Source organism: Xiphophorus hellerii, chromosome 18, assembly GCF_003331165.1.
Source record: "Xiphophorus hellerii strain 12219 chromosome 18, Xiphophorus_hellerii-4.1, whole genome shotgun sequence".
In the NCBI taxonomy this organism is placed as follows: domain Eukaryota; kingdom Metazoa; phylum Chordata; class Actinopteri; order Cyprinodontiformes; family Poeciliidae; genus Xiphophorus; species Xiphophorus hellerii.
In genome coordinates this window covers 33,621,061-33,643,978 of record NC_045689.1, presented here as the reverse complement: position 1 = coordinate 33,643,978, position 22,918 = coordinate 33,621,061, and the positions used below count along the sequence as shown (strand labels likewise).

The following is a 22,918-nucleotide window of genomic DNA, read 5'->3' as shown; positions in this document are numbered from 1 at the left end:
GCTGAGCATCATTTAGCTGTCATTATCTGCATCCGACAGCATTACTCAACTCTGTCGGTAACTTTGGGGGAAAACTTAAGAGTTCTGCGTTTCTGGTATGATTATAATGCACATATGCAGCTCTGCACGGCAGCAGCAGGTCTCCTTTGCTGCCGCACCGGTGTAAACCCAGCAAGTGTTTCAGAGTTTGAGTTGCGTTTGAGGGCGACTCGGGAAACAGGTTACAACATTTAATGGATTAAACGGTTTTAACTGCTGAATGTGACGGGGACACGGATATGTGAAGTGCGGGAGCCCCTATAGTATCAAATCAATGTAGTAATGACGGAGAATTGGGGGTTCTGAGGTGGAAACAGGCAGCTTCCGGTTCAGGGGGTGGGGAGAGGCACTACTTTCTCTGGGCAGGCAATACACTTCGGAGCTCACCCATACCGTTGGGCCTGGCGGGGAAGCAGGTAAACTTGAGACCAAGGATATACCCAGAAAACGACTTAGACAATCCTAAAAACTTAAGCTAAGAAAAGGGGACACTTGTTAAAGGCCTGGTGAAGAAACCACTGCCAGATCATTAAGGTCTTCTAGTTTACTCAGTGCGCATGTCTGAGATGAAACATGAAATAGCAATCAGCCTCTAAGCATAATAAAACAGGGAAAATTACTGTAGGTCAAACGCCAAAACGCATATTCTTTTAGATTGATGATAAACCACCTTCTATTTAAAGTTACCTTGATGAGTAGTGAATGGGACACTAAACGAAATTTGATGAGAAACGATGATGGGATGAAGACCCTGGCAAACGACGATTAGTGACTTGGGTAACAATAGGTGAAAGCACTGAGCTGACTTGTACCAATGTGCCCTGGAGGGATTATTAGCCAGCTTCACTACGGCGCATGATGCATGCCTAACTACTAAGACAAGGGGCACAAATAGGCTGTTGATATAATTTACAACTAGAAGTCAGTACGGGTCGCCTCTCTTCGGCCAGCGTACGATTGTGAATGGCTGTCGAGAACTGTAGTGGTGGGTGGTGAGGCAGATGCGGTGGAACCAGGTAGCAGTAAAAATGATGTTTAATGATGAATAAACAGTACGATAATCCGAAAACGGTCCTAAATCCCAGGCAGCACTGCTGAGCGGAAACCAGGGCTCAACGCAGGTAACAGGGTGAACAAAAGGGCCGAGAATGCATGACAAATGACTGCTACGAACAGACGACTAACGACAGGGACCCGACAGAGACGCTGAGACACAGGTGACATTAAATACACAGGGGGTAATCAGGGAACGAGACGCACCTGGGAACAAACGAGGGGAGACAGGACAACACGGAGACTCGGAGAAACACAGAAACTCGAAATAGATAAGCAGAAAACTCAAATCCTGACAGCGGCATGCAAAATGTCAAGGTTGTTTTTATTTGGTTTTTTTCTTCTTCTTCCCTTTTGGTTATTAATGCGCATCCTGCTCAGTAATGTCAATGGGGGCATGACGTACTGTTAAGCGGTTAAAGACGGCGGGTGCACTATTTAAGATAGTCAATGTTGAAGCAGAGAAATGAATGCGGTAACCATGACGACCCATGAACAGCTCTACGTAGCTGGGTGCGCATACGTCTACTGTTTTTTATGAATGAATAATCCCGCTGTGCGGATAAACGTGACCAAACACGGCCGCTGATTTGAGAGGGGCCGAGAAAAGGAGCAGGAAGTCCAGTGCGGGCATAATAAAGTTAAAGGAGGAATATATGGGGCTTGATAACGGAGGCTACTACTGAGAGCGAGAAGCTGTAGAAAAGAGGCTGGCGATCCACCTTGGGTCACCGCTGAGAGGGATGCTACTATTTACTAATTTATTTATGCATTCATACAGTTAAAAGCTCTGAAGCAATTGAAACGCAGCCCGGGTGGCAAGGGCGAATAGGGCCTGCAAGTTCGGGAAGGGGATAGACTAAGTTCCGCGTTTCCTAACGTTGCAAAACATGAATGAGACATGTGAGGCTACGTCTTACCCTGAAAGCCCGAGGCGGGCGTAGCGTGGGAAATCCGAAGGGAGGAGCTGATGACCGGGCTGACAGCTGCTACGCGGAAGTGAGAGAAGCTGTGACGTGGCTGAACCAGGGCGAGGAACCGATGGAAAGGTGATATGATGAACTGCGGTGGAGAGATGATGAACGATGAGCTGTGAGGGCGAGGGAGGTTGGTGCGGTGAGACCTTGGCGGGCCGGCCAGGGCCTGAGGCAAAGAAAGATGGCCTGGGGATGAAGACAGTGGGAATATGTGTCCGCTTGCCAGAGACAGACCGTGGAGTGGGTGACGCGGGAGCAAGGGAAGGTGGATCCCGGTCAGGCGAGAAAGCGGCAGGAGAAGCTGCTTAGAATGAATGAGGCCGGGGCGGGAGTAATTCTTCTTCCATCTGAGGAGCGTCTGAGGGAGAGAAGGGGCCGAGCAAGAGAATAAGCGGCTTTTATGATGGACATTAAAGGTGGAAGGACGAACAATCACGAAAAAGGATCTGGTGAGATAGCTGGCTGAGGAGCTGAGGCGTGCGGCTGAACAGGTTGAGCGCAGCTGGAAAGCGGAAGATGCCATGGATGGAAGTCCTTATCAACTGGGCCTTGGTCAGTGATTGGACGTGACGTGGTTTGGTCCAGCGTTGATAGGTCGGCGGCGATGAGCGGGACGCGCCGATTGGATGATGCAGGTGGGGCTAAAGAGTCTTCCAGTTTGAATTTGCGCCTAGGCTTCATGTCAAGTTGCACGTGTCTGCAACTTGACTTGTTGGATATACAAGTCAAGTTGCAACAAACAAATAATCTGTGTTTCCAAACAAATAATCCCTCTTATAGTACAAGCACTTTGGAATTCTTGAGTGTTTCTCCAATTCAAGAAAAAAAGTTTAAAATTAGAGAATTTTTCATGCATACTTTAAATTTCACTATAGAAATAGTCATTAATATTGCACTTTAAAACGATCTAGATGCAGTTGAAGTTCAGAACACATTTTATGTTGTAGCAATATTTATTGATTCAGTTCAAATGTACTTTATTCCAAAATGTAAATTAAATGCCATAATTTATATCATTAAGTATCTTCAGAGTTATAGATGGTGATGCCTGACCTGGAAGAATTTCCACCAGCAGTAAGTTTCAGGGGAACTTTGACTGAAGACTTGTTGTATGACAGTCTCACAACTGCCCACACAACTGCCCCCCCTTTACTGGAAGCTGTTGTTTTTTTTTTTACCTCAGAGTGACCAACTTTCTGTTTCCCCCAAGCTAACAGAGTGAGTCGAGTAATGCTGTTTAATGCAGGTAAAGTTAGCTAAATGATGACTAATGCCAATATATCACGTTAAGCTTATTAACAAGTACCGGCTACTGGTATTGTTGTTATCTACAGTATGTTCAAAAGTGGGTAGTACTGGTTACATTTACTTCAGTAACTTTTTTTGGGGAAAATGGTACTTATAAGAACAGTTTTACTGCACTGTACTTTTTTATTTTACTAAAGCAGTGGTCCTGGACTGAAGTGGTCACACTGTCAGACACAAATTAAACGATGTTGCTATCCTTCTGGCTAGGAGCTCCCAGCTGGTGGTTTAAAACGCTCAAAGTCATGTCTAAATATTCTGTTATTTGTGCTCTGATATGCTTGTTGTTTTTTTTCTTTTCCAAACAGTTAGGATATTCCTGCTGAATGCATTAGTATTTCAGATGTGTTAAATTAGAAACTAAATTCTGTCTTAAAACACTGCCAAACCACACCAAGAATCTGGACCTCAGATTCTTTTTTGTATTGTTGTTGACATTTGCAGTCTAGAAAATCTTCTGAAGAAAAAAGTTGATTTGCCATTTTCCAACCAGGAACACATGGCTGTATGTGGAGCTATTTGTAGCCACCAGACTGGAGTAGCATGGTACAGCCGCTCGGCTCGCATGAATGGAGGTGGTTTGCTGCATCCTATCAGCAGCTTTCCAGAGAAGGCTGTTTCCCCCCGCAGCTTGGAGAGCTGAACAGAGGGACCAGTGTGTTGCCTGGGCTCTGCCTCTCTGGCCTCCCTTCAAAGCTCCCAGTTCAACTTGCTGACGCTATCTGGACTCTATATGCTCCTTCCTCTGGACTAATCCCTGGGTGAAAACTCAGAATGTCCTCCCGTCTTTTGGTTGTTTTTATATTCACCTGAGTCAACCTGCATATTAATGGCTTCCTGGCAGATTTTCAAGAATCTCAAAGCAATATTTTTAGAACGCATCAGCAAAAAGAAATTATATTCCAAATTTCAGTAAAATGTGATATTTTTAATTTATGTACAGCTGGTGAACAAAACTGTTAAGGTTTAACCAACCTAAAACCAGCATTATGTAACTTAATTTTTTTTTTTTTTTTTTTTACATATTATCTGTTATAACAGATAATATATGAAAAAATTGAACTCCTCTGCCTTTTTACAGTGCCAATCAAAGTCAGGATGCGGTCTTCGCCCTCACTTGCACCTGCTCACCCCCTTCCAGTACCCATGAGGTTGGCTACAGCTTCTTCCTGATACCTGAGCCTGTCATGAATGCTAGGTTAGTTAGCATGGCCACTGATGACGGCGGATAACCATTTTTCCTGTAATTTTAAGTCGTTTCTCCACCGTTAGCACACTGAACAGCAATTACATGAGGATGACTGACAGCTCCAAGACTGTTAAGAATAACACTCTTTGTTGTGGACAACGCTACAGAGGAGAACGGACAAAACTTTTGAAAAGTAAATCATATTTTCTATGACATGTCAAAACATTCAAAGTAAGAGTGTAAGGGAGTGAGAGCAAGACTTTTGAGAGGAAGACTTAAAGAAGTACAGTACTGTACTGTAAAATCATCCGCATCTGTCTTATCCTTTGAGCATGCTAACTTTGGAAACTGGAAGCTTTTTGAAAAACTCAGAGACCTTATGTACAGTACAGACCAAAAGTTTGGACACACCTTCTAATTCAATGAGTTTCCTTTATTTTCATGACTATTGACATTGTAGATTCACGCTGAAGGCATCAAAACTATGAATAACACATGTGGAAATATGCACTAAACAAAAATGTGTAAAACAACTGAAAATACCCCTTATATTCTAGTTTCTTCAAAGTAGCAACCTTTTGCTGTGATTACTGCTTTTCACACACTCTGCATTTTCTTGATGAGCTTCAAGAGGTAGTCACCTGAAATGGTTTTCACTTCATAGGTGTGCCCTGTCAGGTTAATAAGTGGGATTTCTTGCCTTATAAATAGTCATGAAAATAAAGAAAACCCATTGAATTAGAAGGTGTGTCCTGTCCAAACTTTTGGTATGTACTGTACATTTTCAAGAAACGTATAAAATGAGAACTGATTTTTCTTTGTATTGCTGGATGCATCAAAATGAACATTTGGGCCGATATTGATATCTGATATAAATATTGGTTGTTAATATTGGCCCAGTGACAAATACCAATGTTACTGTAGATATGCTATGTATCCCTAACTGCTCCCCATGCTAACCATGCTAATGGCAAATTAAACTGAACTCCTTTGTTGTCATTGTACAGTAAAGAGTTCCAACTCCCCATATAAAAACCTATATGGAAAAGAAACAGAAGAAACATTTTTTTAAAAATTAAAGCAGGGGTCACTAACACGGAGCCCACGGGCACCCGGTCACCTGAGAAGACCTTGTCAGTCGCCCGTTCTAAAAATTCTAAAAATAGCCAGTCATTAGGGAGCACTGCTAAAAAAAAATCCATCCATCCATCCATCCACCTCTCCTTGGTGGATCATGGTGGAGGGGTTTGACTGTCCCAATGATCGTAGGAGCTATGCTGTCTGGGGCTTTATGCCCCCAAGGCAGACAGGTCCTTGGTGAGGGACCAGACAAAGCGCAGCCTGACCCCTCTGATGGATGAAAACTTTGGATTTGGTGTTCCCTCGCCCGGATGTGGCCCACCAGGGACCCACTCTGGAGCCAGGCCTGGAGGGGGGGCACGATGGCTAGCCGGAACCTTTCAACCTCACACACTAGCTCTGGCTCCTTCCTCACCAGAGAGGTGACATTCTACGTCCACAGAGAAAGCTTCTGCAACCGAGGATCAGATCGCCAGGGCCCCCTCCCTTGGCCACCACCCATAACACACTGATGGGTGGTGGCTGTGGTGGTGGCTGTGCTTTTACCCATGGAGCCTGGCCGGGCTTAGCCCGAAGAGGAGACATGGCTACCCCTCCCATGGGCCCACCACCTGTGGGAGGGTTCAAAAGGGTCGGGTGCAGTGTGTGATGCCCCCGAGGGAGGGGGCCCTGGCGATCTGATCCTAGATTGCAGAAGCTGGCTCTGGGGACGTGGAATGTCACCTCTCTGGTGGGGAAGGAGCCGGCGCTAGTGTGTGAGGTTGAAAGTTTCCGGATAGAATTAGTCGGTATCGCCTTGACGCATGGCTCTGGTTCTGGAACCAGTCTCTTTGAGAGGGGCTGGACATACTTCCACTCTAGAGTTGCCCACGATGAGAGGGCATCGTGGGCAAATTGTTGCTCCCCATCTCGGTGCTCGTACGTTGAGGCTGTTTCCAACAGGCCCCGCCCTGACAGTTTTTGTTTTTTATGGACTGAGTTTTCTGCTTCCTGGACTCTGGCCCTCCGTCCAGCGCCCCTCCGCCCACCCTGGGTTGGTTGTTTTTTATTTATGGACTTTTTTTGAGGGGCGTCTTGGAGCTGCCCTTGGGGAGTGGGGGAGGGTGGCCAAACCATTAACACATGACCCACCCTCTTGCCTCTCCATCCAGAAACAAATGGCGACAAGATAGGAATAAATATCGGTTCTTAATATTGGCCCATTTTGATTAACATTACAATGTTATTCCAATATGTCAATGTCAATTTATTTATATAGTACATAAAAACAACTGCTGTTGACCCAAGTACTGTACAATTCAATAAAAATAAATCAAGAAAACAACAAGAACATGAAAAATATATATAAAAATAAGGTTAAAAGAAAATAGAAATATAATCCTTAACTGTCATAAAAGAAACTCAAACCATGTTTAAATTAAACAGCTAAAAAAACCCTGTAATCTGAATAATCAGGAGCAGAACGGCAACAAGATGTCTTGGTGTCATCTTTTACATTGTTCAACCTGGTCAACTAATTGTCCACATTTACCCCTCTTCAACTCTTTCAGCCATGAGAGCATGACATATGATGCTGGTGCTGACATAACTGAACCCAGCTGGATTCTCCAACAAGATGTTCTTACATTCCACTGATATTTTCTGGAAGGAAGAATCTCCTCTTTTGTTTTCACTGTAAATCCAGAGAACATACCACAGAGCCCAGAACACTCCTCCCATTCACATTACGTTCACACTCCTGTGCAAGGTCTGCACATCACGAACAGAGACAGCTGTTGTCTTACCAAAAGTAGGTCTTCACATGTTCCTGGATCAACACCCACGTCTCCCCAAAGTCGTCTGACTTCCACAGCTATGGAGGTGGATGTGGGTGGGTGAGGGATAGTGGGGGGAGACAGGGAAGGAGGAGAAGCAGAAAGAGGGGGATGGTGAATTTCAAAAATGTAGGTCAGACTCATTGCTATGCTCCAGCACTCACACATATGACAAGGAGAACACTGGAAATGCTTGAGCTTAAGGCAGGAAGACGATTATCGAAAGCTTTCTAAAGCTGCTATTCCGTTACAAATATGCACAAGTCTTTGTCTATATTATGCTAATGTAAAAAAAAAACTAGTTGGTAACACTTTATGTAATGGGGTGTGCATAAGACTGACAAGACACTGTCATAAACAAGACATAACACCTGTCATGAACATAAATAAGTCTTCATGAATATTTATGACTGTTGTCATAAAGTGTCATTTGGTAAATAATGGCACTTTTAATGCAAAGCTGACATTATTCAAAATGTCTTTGTTATGACAACGTGACATTAACCAAGAAATCATAATCTGTCATTAATTTGTTATAAAAATTTGTTGTAAAAGTATTATAAATTTAAAAAAAATTATGTAACTTTATTTAGACTTAGACTGACTTTATTATCATTTTGCATGCACAGGGTGCATACAGAACAAAATTTCGTTGCATACAGCTCAGGACAATGTTTTGAGGTTCCAATGTTATGAGGTTACTCCAGAATAAAATAAAATACAATATAAAATATAAATATAAGTATAAAATATAAAGTGCAGGAATGACAGTAAAATAGAAGTTATTTAGCTATGTATATCTGCAAGGTATGAAGTGGAGACCAGTTTTTGAGTGCAGTCCAGTTAAGAGTTCAGCAGTCTGATGGCAAGTGGGAAAAAGCTGTTTCGGAACCTGGTGGACCTGCACCAGATGCTGCGGAACCTCTTTCCAGAGGGCAGCAGGGAGAACAGTCCATGGTGGGGATGTGAGGTCTGCCATTTTGTTTAGTCTTAAATTTCTTAATTTAATTGATCCTAAAGTTTTAAAGCAAGATGTCTACAAAGCACTTATGAACTTTGCATTTGAAACATTATTTAAGACTGTTTAAGTCAGGGGTCTCAAACTCCAGGCCTCGAGGGCCGCAGTCCTGCAGTTTTTAGATGTGCCACAGATAGAAAACACTGGAATGAAATGACTAAATGACCTCCTCCTTGTGTAGATCAGTTTTCCAGAGCCTTAATGACCTAATTATTCTGTTCAGGTGTGGTGCAGCAGAGGCACATCTAAAAGTTGCAGGACTGCGGCCCTCGAGGACTGGAGTTTGAGACCCCTGGTTTAAGTAGTGAAATATAGATTTTTTTTCCCTCCAATTTTTATCTAGCAAATTAAAAGCTAATATGTTAGTCAACATTATCCTTTATGTGCATTATTTAGGAACTTGGCTGATGTGACATGGTGCTTTTGTTCTTGCTTTGCTAACTTTAGCCACATGAAGACCATTTTAATGAAGACATGCTACGGGTGTAGAGGATGCTAATGAGGACCAGCCACCAAAGAAAAAAGTCCCTATTTGACCAAAGAGAAAGAAGCAGATGAAATATTCCCCAAGAAAATTAGGTAAGTCATTTTTGTGTTACTATTCTCTCCAGGTGAAGGTTGGTGGGAGGGGACAGGTAAGTGGGAAAGGGGCAGCGGGATTCAGCATCCATCAGCTGAATTAAGAAGTTACATTTTAGACAACTAATTGTCAAATGTAAAACTGGTGTTTAATCTATTTATTTATTAATAAACTTCTTGTAAACATCCATAAGCTAGAGTATAATTCTGAATGCTCATTAAGTGAAAAGATACACTCATGTGCCTAAAACTATACATTAAATCAGTCGTCTCCAATCCCCAGTCGCGGACCGGTACTGGTCCGTGGACCAATTGGTACGAGTGTTCTGTTCATTAATGAGGCAATGAAGCCTTCAAACTGCTTTGCCACATAGAGACCAAGCACCCTGTGCATAAGCAACACACTTCAGGTGTCATTGTCTCTCATCACTACCAGATTGGAGTGAGTCTGGTTCACACGGCACAATTTAAGAAATGTCGGCCGATTTTCCAAACCTCTGTGACCACACACAAGCCAATAAAAGTACAACAGGTCAGATCAGTTCGTGTGTTCAGCCACACACAGGACCAACACACCACACACGGATTCCACTCACGAACATCCCAATTCCAGAAGAAAATCCCGTAAAATCCCCAACATACCAAACATGAATTTAGAATAAACAAACAGGGTGACAATGTAGAAGCAATAGCAATAGTTTGTGGGCTCATTTTAAGCGAGCTAGTGTCAGTGTCAAGCCCTGACTGAATGAATAGCCTTATCATTATAACAGTGATGTGCTGTCATCATGGAAAAATAATATATAATGATAAAATAATTTATATTGCTATTTTCACCCTGTGGTTTGTACTATAAAGCAGTGGTCCCAACCTCCGGCCGCGGACCGGTACCGGTCCGTGGACCAATTGGTACCGGGCCGCATAAGAAATAATTACATATTTCTGTTTTATGTATTATGTGAGTCTGAGGGAGCTTTTATTTTGAAAATCCTTTAACTGAATTCTCTCGGTTACGTCTTTGAGCCCACAAGTAGCAAAATGAGTAATGAGTAAACAAATGTCTTTGGAAAGTTTCTTTGCAAAGGGAAAAAGGCCCAGAGACAGGAGAATGTATTTTTCCAGGTAGGTGATTCCCACATTCCAAGCCCGCTCTGCATGATATGTGGTGACCAGCTCTCTAATGAGGCAATGAAGAAGCCTTCAAACTGCTTCGCCAAAGGAATACCCTGTGCATCACTCCTCACTCCCTCCCCCCCGACCCTCCCCCATGCTTACGTCACCACACTTTCTGATTGGCTACCTGTCACATTCAACAGGTTGCGTTCTCGCTCCCAGTCAGGGAAAACCCCACAGGCTGCGATAAAAGGGCCAAGACAATCAAACATGTTGAATAAGCCCTATTTTAGATGGGAGCAGTCCGACGTTCCACGTAACACACCACACAGACAGGATAATCGTACGATTATCACAAGCGACAATCTTAGAACTCGGAACGTTCTAAGATTGTCATTAGGGGAATATCGGGGCAAAAAAATATTAAATTGTGTCATGTGACCTCCTCCCCACCCGTTCCCCCGGGCCGCAGTAAAATTGCCAAGCCTTGACTGGTCCGCAGTGATAAAAAGGTTGGGGACCACTGTATAAAGTACCTATTTTTCATTTACCTTAACCAATTCTGATTATTCTTTCTTCAAAATCGCTCAATTTTTGCATTTTCCCATTCAAATGCTCAGAAACGAAGCTGGTGAGGCAGCAGCGAGCTGAGTCTGACCTTGGATTGCGCAACCTCTCGCTAACTGCACTGGCTGCCATTCTATGAGAGCATGTTCCTCCTGTCTGTACATCGCCAATAAAATGGCTAAAAAACATTTAATATATGAACTGATTTTCTATAATTTAGCTGTACATATTATGTACAAACACTGTACATACTATGTACAGTGTTTCTTGTCACCAACTGTGTGTGTAACGTGTTTTGTGTGCTGAGGAGCGTTCAGAAATGGCAGAGAACAGATTCGAGGTGAGGCAGGCAGTTCTCTTGCCTCATGGCAGAGGGCGCTCATGATCCCAGACAATGTGACTCCACAACTGCAGAGTAAGAAACAGTAACAGCAAGCTAGCCATACAGTAAAGGCAAGTACAGCGATATATTTATAGTTTTCCCTTCTTACCACAGCAATACCATACCATACCAACTTTATTTATGAAGCACTTTATACACCGACAGGCAGGGGGGCCATATACGAGGGAAAGTTATGACAATACTAAGGGCCCCTGACCAACACGGCCCCTCCACAATTTATTTATTTTTTGTTCATAAAAATTAAAAAATAAAATTTGGGGCCCTGTCAATTACAAAATTAATCATATTGTATTTTGAAGATTGTTTTTAGCAGTAAAAATTAAATGTTACCCCTCCCAGACCAAAAAACAAACATCCATATTTGCCCTGAACCCCCCTGTATCTGCATGAAATGGTTCGCTCCTGCTTGGAGCGCTTGACGGTGACAGTGTTCAGCAGCAGTCAATGGAAAACAAGAATGACTGTGGTAGTTACTATGCTGCTAAGAAAAATAATAAAATCAAGTTTTCAAAAAAAATTTAAAAATAGAGAGAGAAAGAGAGAAAAAGGCAAGCGTGTCAATTTATAACCCAGTATTTCTCCATGAGAGGTGGGTAGAGTGTGTGAGATTATCAACCATTTAGCATAGTTGGCTTAGCTACAGACTACTGTTTGCCTCCATTTCACGAGCATCTAATGAATTAAGGAAAAAAATTACCAAGACATCCATATATTTAACGTGTCCCTGTACTTTTTACCACTTAACAACAGATGAGTCAGTCAGAAGCAGCTCTAGCCCACGTCCGTCTGACCCGTCCTCTCCTGAGTGAAAGCTGCAGTATGTAACTTTTTTTTTTTTTTTTAATTCACATATTTGTTAAAACTGTCATTATGTTTGACAGTATGGTATGAGAGATAATCTGTGAAAAATCTATTTCCTCTGCTTTCTCAAAGTGTTAGAAACAACCAATCAGTGGAAGGAGAGTTTTAGTGCAGTCAATCACAATCTCATGTGGCTGCTCATCCTTCCTCCCCCTCGCTCTGTACTATACTGCAGCTAGCATAGCCTGTTGTGGATGCTCAGTCTAGTTAGCATAGCTACCAGTGACGGCAGATAAACGATTTTCCTGTAATGACATTTTGTTTCTCCACCATTAGCACATTTAGCAGTGAATGAATAAGGTTGATTGACAGTGCTAAGAGTGTCCTCCCGGTTCCGATTGGTTGTTTTGGTCAGAATGTTGCATTACTGTTAGAAAAATTATCTAAGTTCATTTACTTGTGAGTTTATTTGAAAGGTTATGTTTTCACATTATTATTCTGTTTGATGTTTCCTTGACTTCTCTCTTTTGTAGTACACTATTAACCATTTTTAGGATGTTTGCCTGGAGGCTAGAGACGGTTGTACATTCCTGTGGTATCAGTTTTCTGTGGGGCTGATTGATTGCGGTCAGCCTCATGCCCTTGTAAGGGCATGTCCACAGAAGGTTCCAGAACACCCTGTAGAAAAAGGTCATTGGTCAAATTCTTTGTGTGACTATGTGAAAAAGCCCAACCTCCTTCCTTGATTTTTCTAATAAACAGAAATGCAGAGAAAGATCGGGCAGAGTTGATCCCAGACAGTGTTTGACAGCGGTTTTCCATGTCTCGGGTCTACTCTCCTCTTCTGCAGAAAAGTAAATTGTGTCTCTGGTTGATTCTTTGCAGGTTAGGAATTAAAATAAACCTATCATTACTTTAGCCAGCAAAAGCAGCTCAGGGAGGAGGTGGAAGACATTGATTGTTTTCACAGATTATCTGTCTCATAACAAACTGTCACGAAATGGTGACAGCATTAACAAATATGAAGAAAACATATTTTTTATTGAAGTTATATACTGCAGCTTGAATAAAATGCAACTACATAGCATTTTTTGAGAAGTCTGGATTGCTTTATGTGTATTTTGCATGTTGCCTATGACTGTTGCTCGTGGGGAGAGACATTTCAGTATGCTAAAACTAATAGAAAAAATTTAAGCAACCTACTTGCATGCTGTATACGGACTGTTGGATGTAAAATCCATGAGCAGTAAATATTGTGCTAGTTATCAGTATTGGACCAAAGAAAGCAAGGCAGTTGCAAGCCTTTAAAATTGTGATGCTTTTGATAGGTCAGATAGACTCAAAAAATTGTAACAGCAGGGGAGAACCATACTACTGCAACAGACTGAATGTTCTGCTCTTTATATGGGAAATATTTTAGTTTTTTTGTAGCATTGTCAGTTGCTATGGCAACGAGTCTGCGTGTAGCTGAGCTGATACAGAGGGCAAGAAAGTAGTGGTTTCGAGTTGTACTTTAACGTTTTTTCCCTTTGCTGTGGAACACAGCATGAAATTAATAATATCTACGTGTCTACGTTTGATTGAGTTAACGGAATTATTGTACGGCGGCAGAGCGGCTATGCATGAAAAGTAAAAGAATAATGTTTTTGCCCTCCAGCGTTGCCCGCATGCGCAAAATTTCCTTATATAAACATGCAGGGGGCCTACATTTGTATATCTGATTATGATTATGATGGTGGTGCCTCACCAGCTATGAACCTCACTGCACATCACTGCGTTATAACTATATTATGTCAGGTTAATGATAGCTGAAAAGTTACCAGGTTTATCAACTACGGTACCAGTTTCGCTACAGTTCCTTTCATTATCATTTCTGTTGATATTCCTTGTACAAAATGTTGAACAAACATTCATGTTGTTTCCACATATCATCTCCGATGTCCACCGTACTCTCGGTTGCGCCATGTGAGCTGTTTGGGATTCCCCTCCGTGCATACGTCACCGCGCTTTCTGATTGGCTACCTGTCACATGGAAAAGCGGTCTGGCGTTCTATGTAACACACCACACACCGTAGGATGATCGGTAAAAATTATCGCAACCGTTCTAATCTTAGAACGTTCCGAGTTCTAAGATTGTCCTAAGGGGAAAATCGGGGCAAAATATTATAAAATGTGCCATGTGTGTCCGCACATGGCATATATTGTGTCCGTAAAATGTGTGTCCGCTTTAACGGACACACCAACATGCAGAAGCCTTGTCTGATGGTTCACCACAAGCCTTGACCAGTCTGCGCTGATAAAAAGGTTGGGGACCACTCCATTAAATGATGCATTCTGAATAACAATAGTGGCAGGCTGTATGAACCTCTGCCAAACAAATATTTGATCAGAATAATTTTGTTCAGCTCTAGTCATTATGCTACTTGCATTAAGAAATAATTATATTGCACTTTATAACAACCACATTTGTCTGCCAGTCTACCATTCTGAGAGTGTGCATCAAGGGACATTCTTGAAATGGTACTTAAATAAATGCGGGATTAAGAACACATTGTTTTTTTTTGTTTATTTGCTTTTGTCCTTTCTTTAAGTGACGGCAATGGATTGAGTCATGACCTACTATGAGAATGTCCAGAAGAGATTCACCAGTTTGAATTCATGATAAGGCTTTCACCATGATTAACATTGACCACAATTGCAAGAACAGCTATAATTTCTGAGCATTTCTGGATACCTTCAAAGAGCTGCTCCTAGGAAATGAAAACAAGATCTCCCTGTTTTCAGAGCATTACAGGAAGGCTATAATGAAGATGGCTGACACAATCAGAACAAAAAATGTGAGGAATCTTGAAAGAAACTTTTTTCTTAAGTAATTCTGTTTTAGTTTTTTAATCAGTATCTCAGAGTTACAATATGCTGACCAGAACTCTCTGTTTCAAGAACACATAATCCTTTGCTTTATTCCAATGTACAAAGGGTTTGTTCTATAGCTCAACTCTGGAGACCTTTGCAGGATTGATTTGTTCAGAGTCAATTTCAGGTTCCTCGCTGTCCATTGCTAGTTGTTCCTCTTTAACAGTTGTGGGTTCCCTTTCCACAGGTTTGGGTTCATCTTCCTCAGCATCACTGTCTTCTTCAGTGACAGGTACTGGAGATTGTGTCAAGGGGACAGACTGCTCGGCAGCAGGTAGGTCAATGTCAATCGTAAATTTGACAGGTTCAAAAGATGATGGAATGTGCAGAGGTAGATTGATTAGTTCATCCTTTGATGGATCCTTTTCATCATCAGCAGATACTGGAGAAAACACAGGAGATTTCTTTTTATCTCTGGTAGGTATTTCTTCCTCAGGAAAAGGTAAGTACCCACATGGCAATAAAAGGTCTCGATGCAGGGTTCTTAGTGGTTTGTTCTGGCCTTCTGGTCTGACTGTGTACACAGGAAGATTACCGGCTTTCTTCACAACAATATACACAGACGACTCACACTTATCTGCGAGCTTTTGTTTCCCTCTTATTCGCACATCCAACACCAAAACTCTGTCTCCAATGTCCAATTCTGACGCAGTAACTTTTCGGTCGAATCGAGTCTTGTTACGCTGCATCACCTTAGCTGAGTTCCTACTAGCCAGTTTGTAGCTCTCCTCCAGGTGAGACTTTAACTTCTGCACATATTGTGTGTGGGAGGTAAATCCATCCTTACTTAATGGCAGTCCAAAGGCTAAGTCCACTGGTAGGCGAGGTTGGCGTCCGAACTTCAGCTCATATGGTGAGTATCCTGTAACATCGTTTTTCGTGCAATTGTAGGCATGCACTATAGAATAGAATAGAAGTACTTTATTCATCCCAGCAGGGAAATTACTTCGCAGTTACAGCATAGAGACAAGACACAATAACAACTACCACTGAGTAGTAGTTGTAGATAAAATAAAAATAAAATATAAAATGCTATGAATTGTAAAAATATAAAATGCTGTTAATATAAAAAGCAACTTAGAGCAGTCCTTGCAAAGATTTAAAAAAATGCAGATATGTATATGTAAATATATGTACAGCAAGTGTGCCACAGTGCAGTGGTGCAAAATTGGACTGATTATTGCAGAACAATGATTTAGCTTTTATTGTACAGTGAGATGGCATGTGGCAGGAAGGATTTCCTGTATCTGTCCCTACGACAGCGGAGCTGGAGCAGTCTATGTGAGAAGGTGCTCCGCTGTCTGTCCACTATGTGGTGGAGAGGGTGCTGTTTATTGTCCATAATAGACAGAACCTTCTTCAGTGTCCTCCTCTCCACCACACTTTCCAGGGACTCCAGCCTTAGTCCCAGTACAGAGCCAGCTTTCCTGATGATTTTGTCCAGTCTATTAGAGTCGCTGGCTCTGATGCTGCTTCCCCAACACACAGCAGCAAAGAAGATGGCACCGGCAACAACACTGTGATAAAAGGTCTCCAACATCTTGCTGCACACATTGAAGGACCTCAGCTTCCTTAAAAAATAGAGTCTGCTCATCCCCTTCTTGCACACAGCGTCAGTGTTAGATGCCCAGTCCAGTCTGTTGCCGATTACAACTCCCAGGTATTTGTAATCCTCCACCTCCTCCACCACTTCCCCTTTGATCTTCAGTGGCCGTGAAGATGTCTTCTTCCTTCTGAAGTCAATCACCATCTCTTTGGACTTACTAATGTTGAGCCTCAGGTGATTCTGCTCAGACCACTCCACAAAGCCGTCCACCAGTGTCCTGTACTCCCCCTCCCCTCCATCCCCTATACACCCGACAACCGCTGAGTCATCAGAAAACTTCTGTAGGTGACATGCCTCAGAGTTGTACTGGAAATCAGTGGTGTACAAGGTGAAGAGAAAGGGAGAAAGCACAGTTCCCTGTGGAGCTCCTACGTCACTGACCACTACATCAGACAGGACACTGCCCAGACGGACAAACTGTGGCCTGCCTGTCAAGTAGTCAGTAACCCCGGAGATCACTGAGTCGTTGACACCCATCCTCCGCAGCTTCTCACCCAGTAGCAGAGGCTGGATGGTGTTGAAGGCACTGGAGAAATCAAAGAATGTGATTCTCACAGTGTCTCCTCCACCATCCAGGTGCGAAAGTGCTCGTTGCAGCAGGAAGATGACGGCATCGTCAACTCCTAAGTGGGGCTGGTAGGCAAATTGCAGGGGGTCTAGAAACGTCCTCACCCGAGGCCTCAGCTGGGCCAGGACCAGTCTCTCCATGACCTTCATCACATGAGATGTGAGAGCAACTGGTCTGTAGTCCTCTGGGTCGGATGGCCTTGGCTTCTTGGGAACAGGAACCACATGTGATGTCTTCCACCGCAGCGGGACTCTCTCCAGCCTCAAGCTCAGGTTGTACATGTGTGCCAGTACAGGGGACAGCTGGCCGGAGCAGGTCTTCAGGATCCGTGTTGTAATGCCATCAGGTCCTGCAGCCTTCCCCTGGTGTAATCGCTCCAACTGTCTCTTAACCTGGCCTGTAGTCACCGTTAGCTGGGGGTAGGTGTTGTTGTCTGCAGTGGAGATGGGGGAGGAGGGGGGGATGGGGGGCTGAAGGAGAGGTGGTGTGCAGGAGAATGCCGGTAGGTGGATTGAACAACTTGGGGCAGTGTGGATGTGTGGGGGGATGGTGGTGGTAGGGGAGTAGCAGGAGGTGAGCTAAACCTGTTGAAAAACTGGTTGAACTGGTTTGCTCTATCCAGGCTCCCAGATGTCTGTGTGTCCTTCCCCTTCAACCCAGCGATGTGCTTCATTCCTTTCCACACATCTCTCACACTGTTCTGCTCGAGTTTAGACTCAAGCTTCCTCCTGTAGTTGTCCTTGCATGTCCTCAGTGTCTCTCTGAGTTCACGCTGAACTCTCCTCTGCTCCTCCTTATCTCCAGACCTGAAAGTCATCTTCTTTTTGTTTAGAAGTGCCTTCAGGTCACTGGTAATCCAGGGTTTGTTGTTGGAGAAGCAGCGCACGGTCCGGGCTGGCATGACAGTGTCCTCACAGAATCTGATGTAGTCCGTGTTGCAGTCAGACATGTTGTCGATGTCCTCCCCATGAGGCCCACAGAGCGCATCCCAGTCTGTCGACCCAAAGCAGTCCTGCAGTGACTCAGCTGCCTCCTGTGTCCACCTCCTCACCATCCTGATGCTCACAGGCTGCCTACTCACTAGAGGGACATACTTGGGAGTCATCCTTACCAAGATGTGGTCCGACCTGCCAAGGGGGGGCAGGGCTGTGGCGCTGTATGCATCTTTGGCATTAGCATACAGGAGATCCAGCATTTTGTTTTCCCTGGTGGGACAGTCAACATACTGCTGGAAGTTGTGTAGAGTTTTGTCCAATGAGGCATGGTTAAAGTCACCTGTGATGACCATGAAGGCGTCCGGGTGTTGAGTCTGGAGTTTGGCTGCGGTAGAGCTGATGACGTCACAGGCCACCGCTGCATCAGCTGATGGGGGAATGTAAACAGCGATCAAAATGGCGGACGTAAACTCCCTCGGTAAATAATACGGCCGCATTCCCACAGCCAGAAGTTCAATGTCCGGGCTACAAATCTGTTCCTTCACGTTAACATGACCGGGATTACACCACCTCTCACTCACATAAAGTGCAATCCCGTCGCCCTTCTTCTTCCGACTCTTGGAAAAGTCCCTGTCCCCCCGCACCAAGGAAAATCCAGGGACCTCCACGCTGTAGTCCGGAATAAGCGAGTGCAGCCAGGTTTCCGTGAAGCAGAAGATACTGCACTCCCTGTACTCCTTCTGGGTCCTAACCAGCGCAGTGAGTTCGTCCGTCCTATTCCCCAAAGACCTCACGTTCCCCACAATAATCGCCGGTACCGCTGGTTTGTGCCGTCTCCTCTTCTCCCTCTGTTTAACTCCAGACCTGCAGCCCCGTCGTCTCCTCCGTAACTCCTCTGGGACCACAGGCCTGTCTCCGGGCAGCAGCAGAGGCTTACACAGCGCAATCAGCTGTTCACGCGAGTAAACAATGCCGCTACTCCGTTCGGCGAGGTTCTCCGTAACAAAGAGTAGAAAAAGTAGCAGAAGAACGCGGAGAACAGAGACAGAACCACATCCAGCCATTGTGGAAAGCTTAACTGATGGTCTATGGGTTCTTTAAGCACGGATCCTTAATCGGTTACAGCAAATATACACAGATTAACACACACGACGAGAGCTGCGTCTGCAAGCAGCCAGCTGTGCCGGCGCCAAAAAAAAAACTAGCAGTTTTACAAAGTCTTTCCAATGAGTTTTTTCCTTTTCAGTTAACATTCCCAGCATGTCCAGCAGTGTTCGATTAAAACGTTCGACGGGATTTCCTCTTGGATGGTATGGAGTGGTTCTTATTTTTTGGATGTTGGCCATTTTGCAGAGCTCTTGAATGGTTTGTGATTCAAAATCTGAACCCTGACCACTGTGCAACTTTTCCGGAATGCCATAATGCACAAGGAAATTTGGTTATGCAGTTGGTGCAGCACAACAGCTCGATACTCCTCAGGTAACACTAGTTGGTATGCCGGTCCACTTCCTACTTGTCTCCTCCTAACGAGAAGGTTGTTTTGGAGCTCCATTTTGTTTACTTCTCGCAGTAGAAGGGGCAGTTCAGGAAGTTCTTCCCTCACCAATGGTGATGGTGACTCTCCTCGTTCAAGCTGAGCTATGACATGGCAGATAACAGGGTCGTCACGCTGCTTGGCTGCGATGTCATATGCTGAAAATCGAGGAAGTAAAGAGGAGCTGAACTGTTCATCATCAGTAAAACTGTCAGGTAGACTGTTGGCATGGGCGGACATAGACAACACCAGAGCATGGTCAAGATGTACAACTGCACTATACACCATGTGACGAGCACAAACTGCTTCGATGGTGTGCTGGTCGATGGAGACATAATCTGGTTTGTTTAGGTGTTGTTGGTTCGTTTAGAACCAACAACACCGAGTCCATTCAAATTTCAGGACTCGTTCATGTTCCTTCCTGGAGGAAGGATCATCAGTCAGCTCACCATGAGGTCGCCGAGACAACCCATCAGCATCCATGTTCTGCTTTCCAGCGCTGTAGATAATCTTGAACGTGAAAGTAGACAAAGCTGAAAGCCATCTGTAACTGGTAGCATCGAGTTTTGCTGAGGACAACAGGTAAGTTAGTGGATTGCTGTCTGTGACAACTGTGAACTGAGCACCATAGAGATAATCATTAAATTTTTCCGTCACCGCCCATTTTAGAGCGAGAAACTCTAATTTATGAGCGGGGTATTTGGATTCACTTCGCGAGAGACCTCTGCTGGCATATGCCATAACTCTGTTCTTTCCATCCTGCTCCTGATACAACACCGCACCAAGACCGGTGGAACTGGCATCGGTGTGGAGTATGTAGGGCTTTTGTGGATCAGCAAATGCCAGTACAGGAGCAGAAGTTAGGTTCTCAATGATGGTTTCAAAAGCCTGCTGGCACACTGGTGTCCACCGTCCTCCAAATGGTGCTTTGGGGTTCAGATAGTTCTCTGGTTTTACTGTTGATCTCAGTTTCTTCTGGGATGGCGGATAACCAGCAGTCAGGTCATGCAGTGGCTTAACTATGGCTGAATATCCTTGGACAAAACGACGATAATATCCAGAGAACCTGAGAAAAGATCTCAATTCTTTCAGGTTTTTGGGCACTGGCCAGGAGGTAAGTGTTTTGATCTTATCGGGATCTGTCTCAACACCATTCTGGGACACTACATGCCCAAGATATTTCACAGATGTTTGGAAAAATACACATTTCTCAACTGACAATTTTAACCCAAAGTCTTTAAGTTTGTTGAGAACTTTCATCAGTCGTTCTTCATGTTCCTCCAAAGTAGGTGCAAAGATGATCAAATCATCAATGAAAACCAAAACTTCTTTTAAATTTAATTCTCCCATGCATCTTTCCATCAACCATTGGAATGTGCTTGGGGCGTTTGTAACCCCTTGTGGCATGCGGTTGAATTCCCAAAACCCCAATGGACAAACAAAGGCAGTTTTTGAGTGCAGTCCAGTTAAGAGTTCAGCAGTCTGATGGCAAGTGGGGAAAAGCTGTTTCGGAACCTGATGGACCTGCACCGGATGCTGCGGAACCTCTTTCCAGAGGGCAGCAGGGAGAACAGTCCATGGTGGGGATGTGAGGGGTCACTGACAATGTTTCGGCCTTGGGACATGCAGCGCTGGGATGAAATGTCCTGAATGGAGGGAAGGGGGGCCCCGATGATCCTCTCTGCTGTCTGCACCACTCTCCTCACGTTCTTCCAGTCGGAGGCGCTGAAGCCTCCACACCACACAGAGAGGCAGCTGGTCAGAATGCTCTCTATGGTGCTTCTGTAGAACGTCTTGAGGATGGGCGGGGGCAGGTGTGCTCTTCTCATCCTCCGCAGGAAATACAAGCGTTTCTGTGCCCTCTTGACCAGAGACGTGGTGTTCACAGTCCAGGTGAGGTCGTTTGTGATGTGCACGCCCAGGAATTTAGTGCTGCTGACCACCTCCACAGCCGAGCTGTTGATGAGCAGTGGAGCGTGGCTGGGCCGGTTCTTCCTGAAGTCGACGACGACGTTGACAAGACGACTCCTTCGTCTTGTCAACGTTCAGGATCAGGCTGTTGTCTCTGCACCAGTCCACCAGCTGCTCCACCTCCTCTCTGTAGTCCAGGTCGTTGTCGTCTCTGATGAGGCCCACCACCGTTGTGTCGTCCGCGAACTTCACTATGTGATTGGTGGCGAACCTGGGGGCGCAGTCGTGTGTCATCAGAGTGAACAGCAGAGGGCTCAGGACGCAGCCCTGAGGGGAGCCTGTGTTGAGGGTGATGACCTCGGAGGTGTGTTGTCCGATCCGGACTGACTGAGGTCTGTCGGTGAGGAAGTCTAGCAGCCAGTTGCGCAGGGGGGTGCTGAAGCCCAGGTGTCCCAGTTTTCCTTCCAGATGCTGCGGGATGATTGTGTTGAACGCTGAGCTGAAGTCCAGGAACAACATCCGCACATGAATGTTCTTCTCCTCCAGGTGAGCCAGGCTCAGGTGTAGGGCGGAGGAGATGGCGTCCTCAGTGGAGCGGTTTCGGCGGTAGGCAAACTGGAACGGGTAAAATATGGAGGGGAGTCTGGAGACGATGTGTTATTTTACCAGCCTTTCAAAGCACTTCATCATGATGGGAGTCAGTGCCACAGGCCGGTAATCGTTGAAAGAGGTGACTTGAGGTTTCTTTGGCACCGGAATGATGGAGGCAGTTTTGAGACAGGCTGGCACTGTGGCTGTGAGATGTTAAAAATGTCTGTTAGGACACCAGCCAGCTGAACTGCGCATTCCCTGAACACCCGCCCAGGTATGTTGTCAGGGCCTGGGGCCTTCCGTGGGTTGACTCTTTTCAGAGTCTTCAACACATCGGCTGTGTCCAGGCAAAATGCCTCCTCTTCCTGGTGGGGAACAGTTTTCTTTGCCGGAGTATTGTTCAGTGCCTCAAACCTCCCAAAGAAGTTATTGAGTCCATTGAGAAAGTCAGCATCAACTTCGCCCACTGGGGGGGAGGATGGATTGTAATCTGTAATCGCCCGTATGCCTTGCCACATACTCCTGGTGTTGCTGGTGTCGTGGAAGAACTCCTGTATTTTCTGACTGTGGGTTTGCTTTGCTAACCTGATAGCACGGTTCAAGTTGGCTCTCGCTGTCCTCAGTGCCTCCTTGTCGCCAGACTTGAAGGCTGAGTTCCGTGCTTTTAGCATTTCCCGTACCCCCTTAGTCATCCAGGGTTGTTGGTTGGCCTGGGTGATAATGTTCTTAGTGATGCTGGTGTCCTCTGTGCACTTGTTGATGTAGGCTGACACAGTCATGGCGTACTCATCGATGTTGATCTGGTCGTTGTAAGTGGCTGCTGCCTTGAACATCTCCCAGTCAGAGCACTCAAAACAGTCCTGGAGTGCCTCCATGGCCCCCGCAGTCCACACCCTCACCTGCTTCACTGTAGGTTTTGTTC

General features: G+C 44.8%; 1 protein-coding gene across 6 annotated transcripts in view; it reads right to left on the bottom strand.

The window, feature by feature from the left end:
• The window catches only part of sorl1 (sortilin-related receptor, L(DLR class) A repeats containing), a 177,394-nt gene that overhangs the window by 127,828 nt on the left and 26,648 nt on the right, over positions 1-22,918 (bottom strand). For all 6 annotated transcript variants that reach the window (XM_032590816.1, XM_032590818.1, XM_032590814.1 and 3 more), the window contains exon 5: positions 7,428-7,495. In XM_032590816.1, coding sequence (XP_032446707.1) covers positions 7,428-7,495 — 68 coding nt within the window. The remainder of the gene's footprint in view (positions 1-7,427; positions 7,496-22,918) is intronic.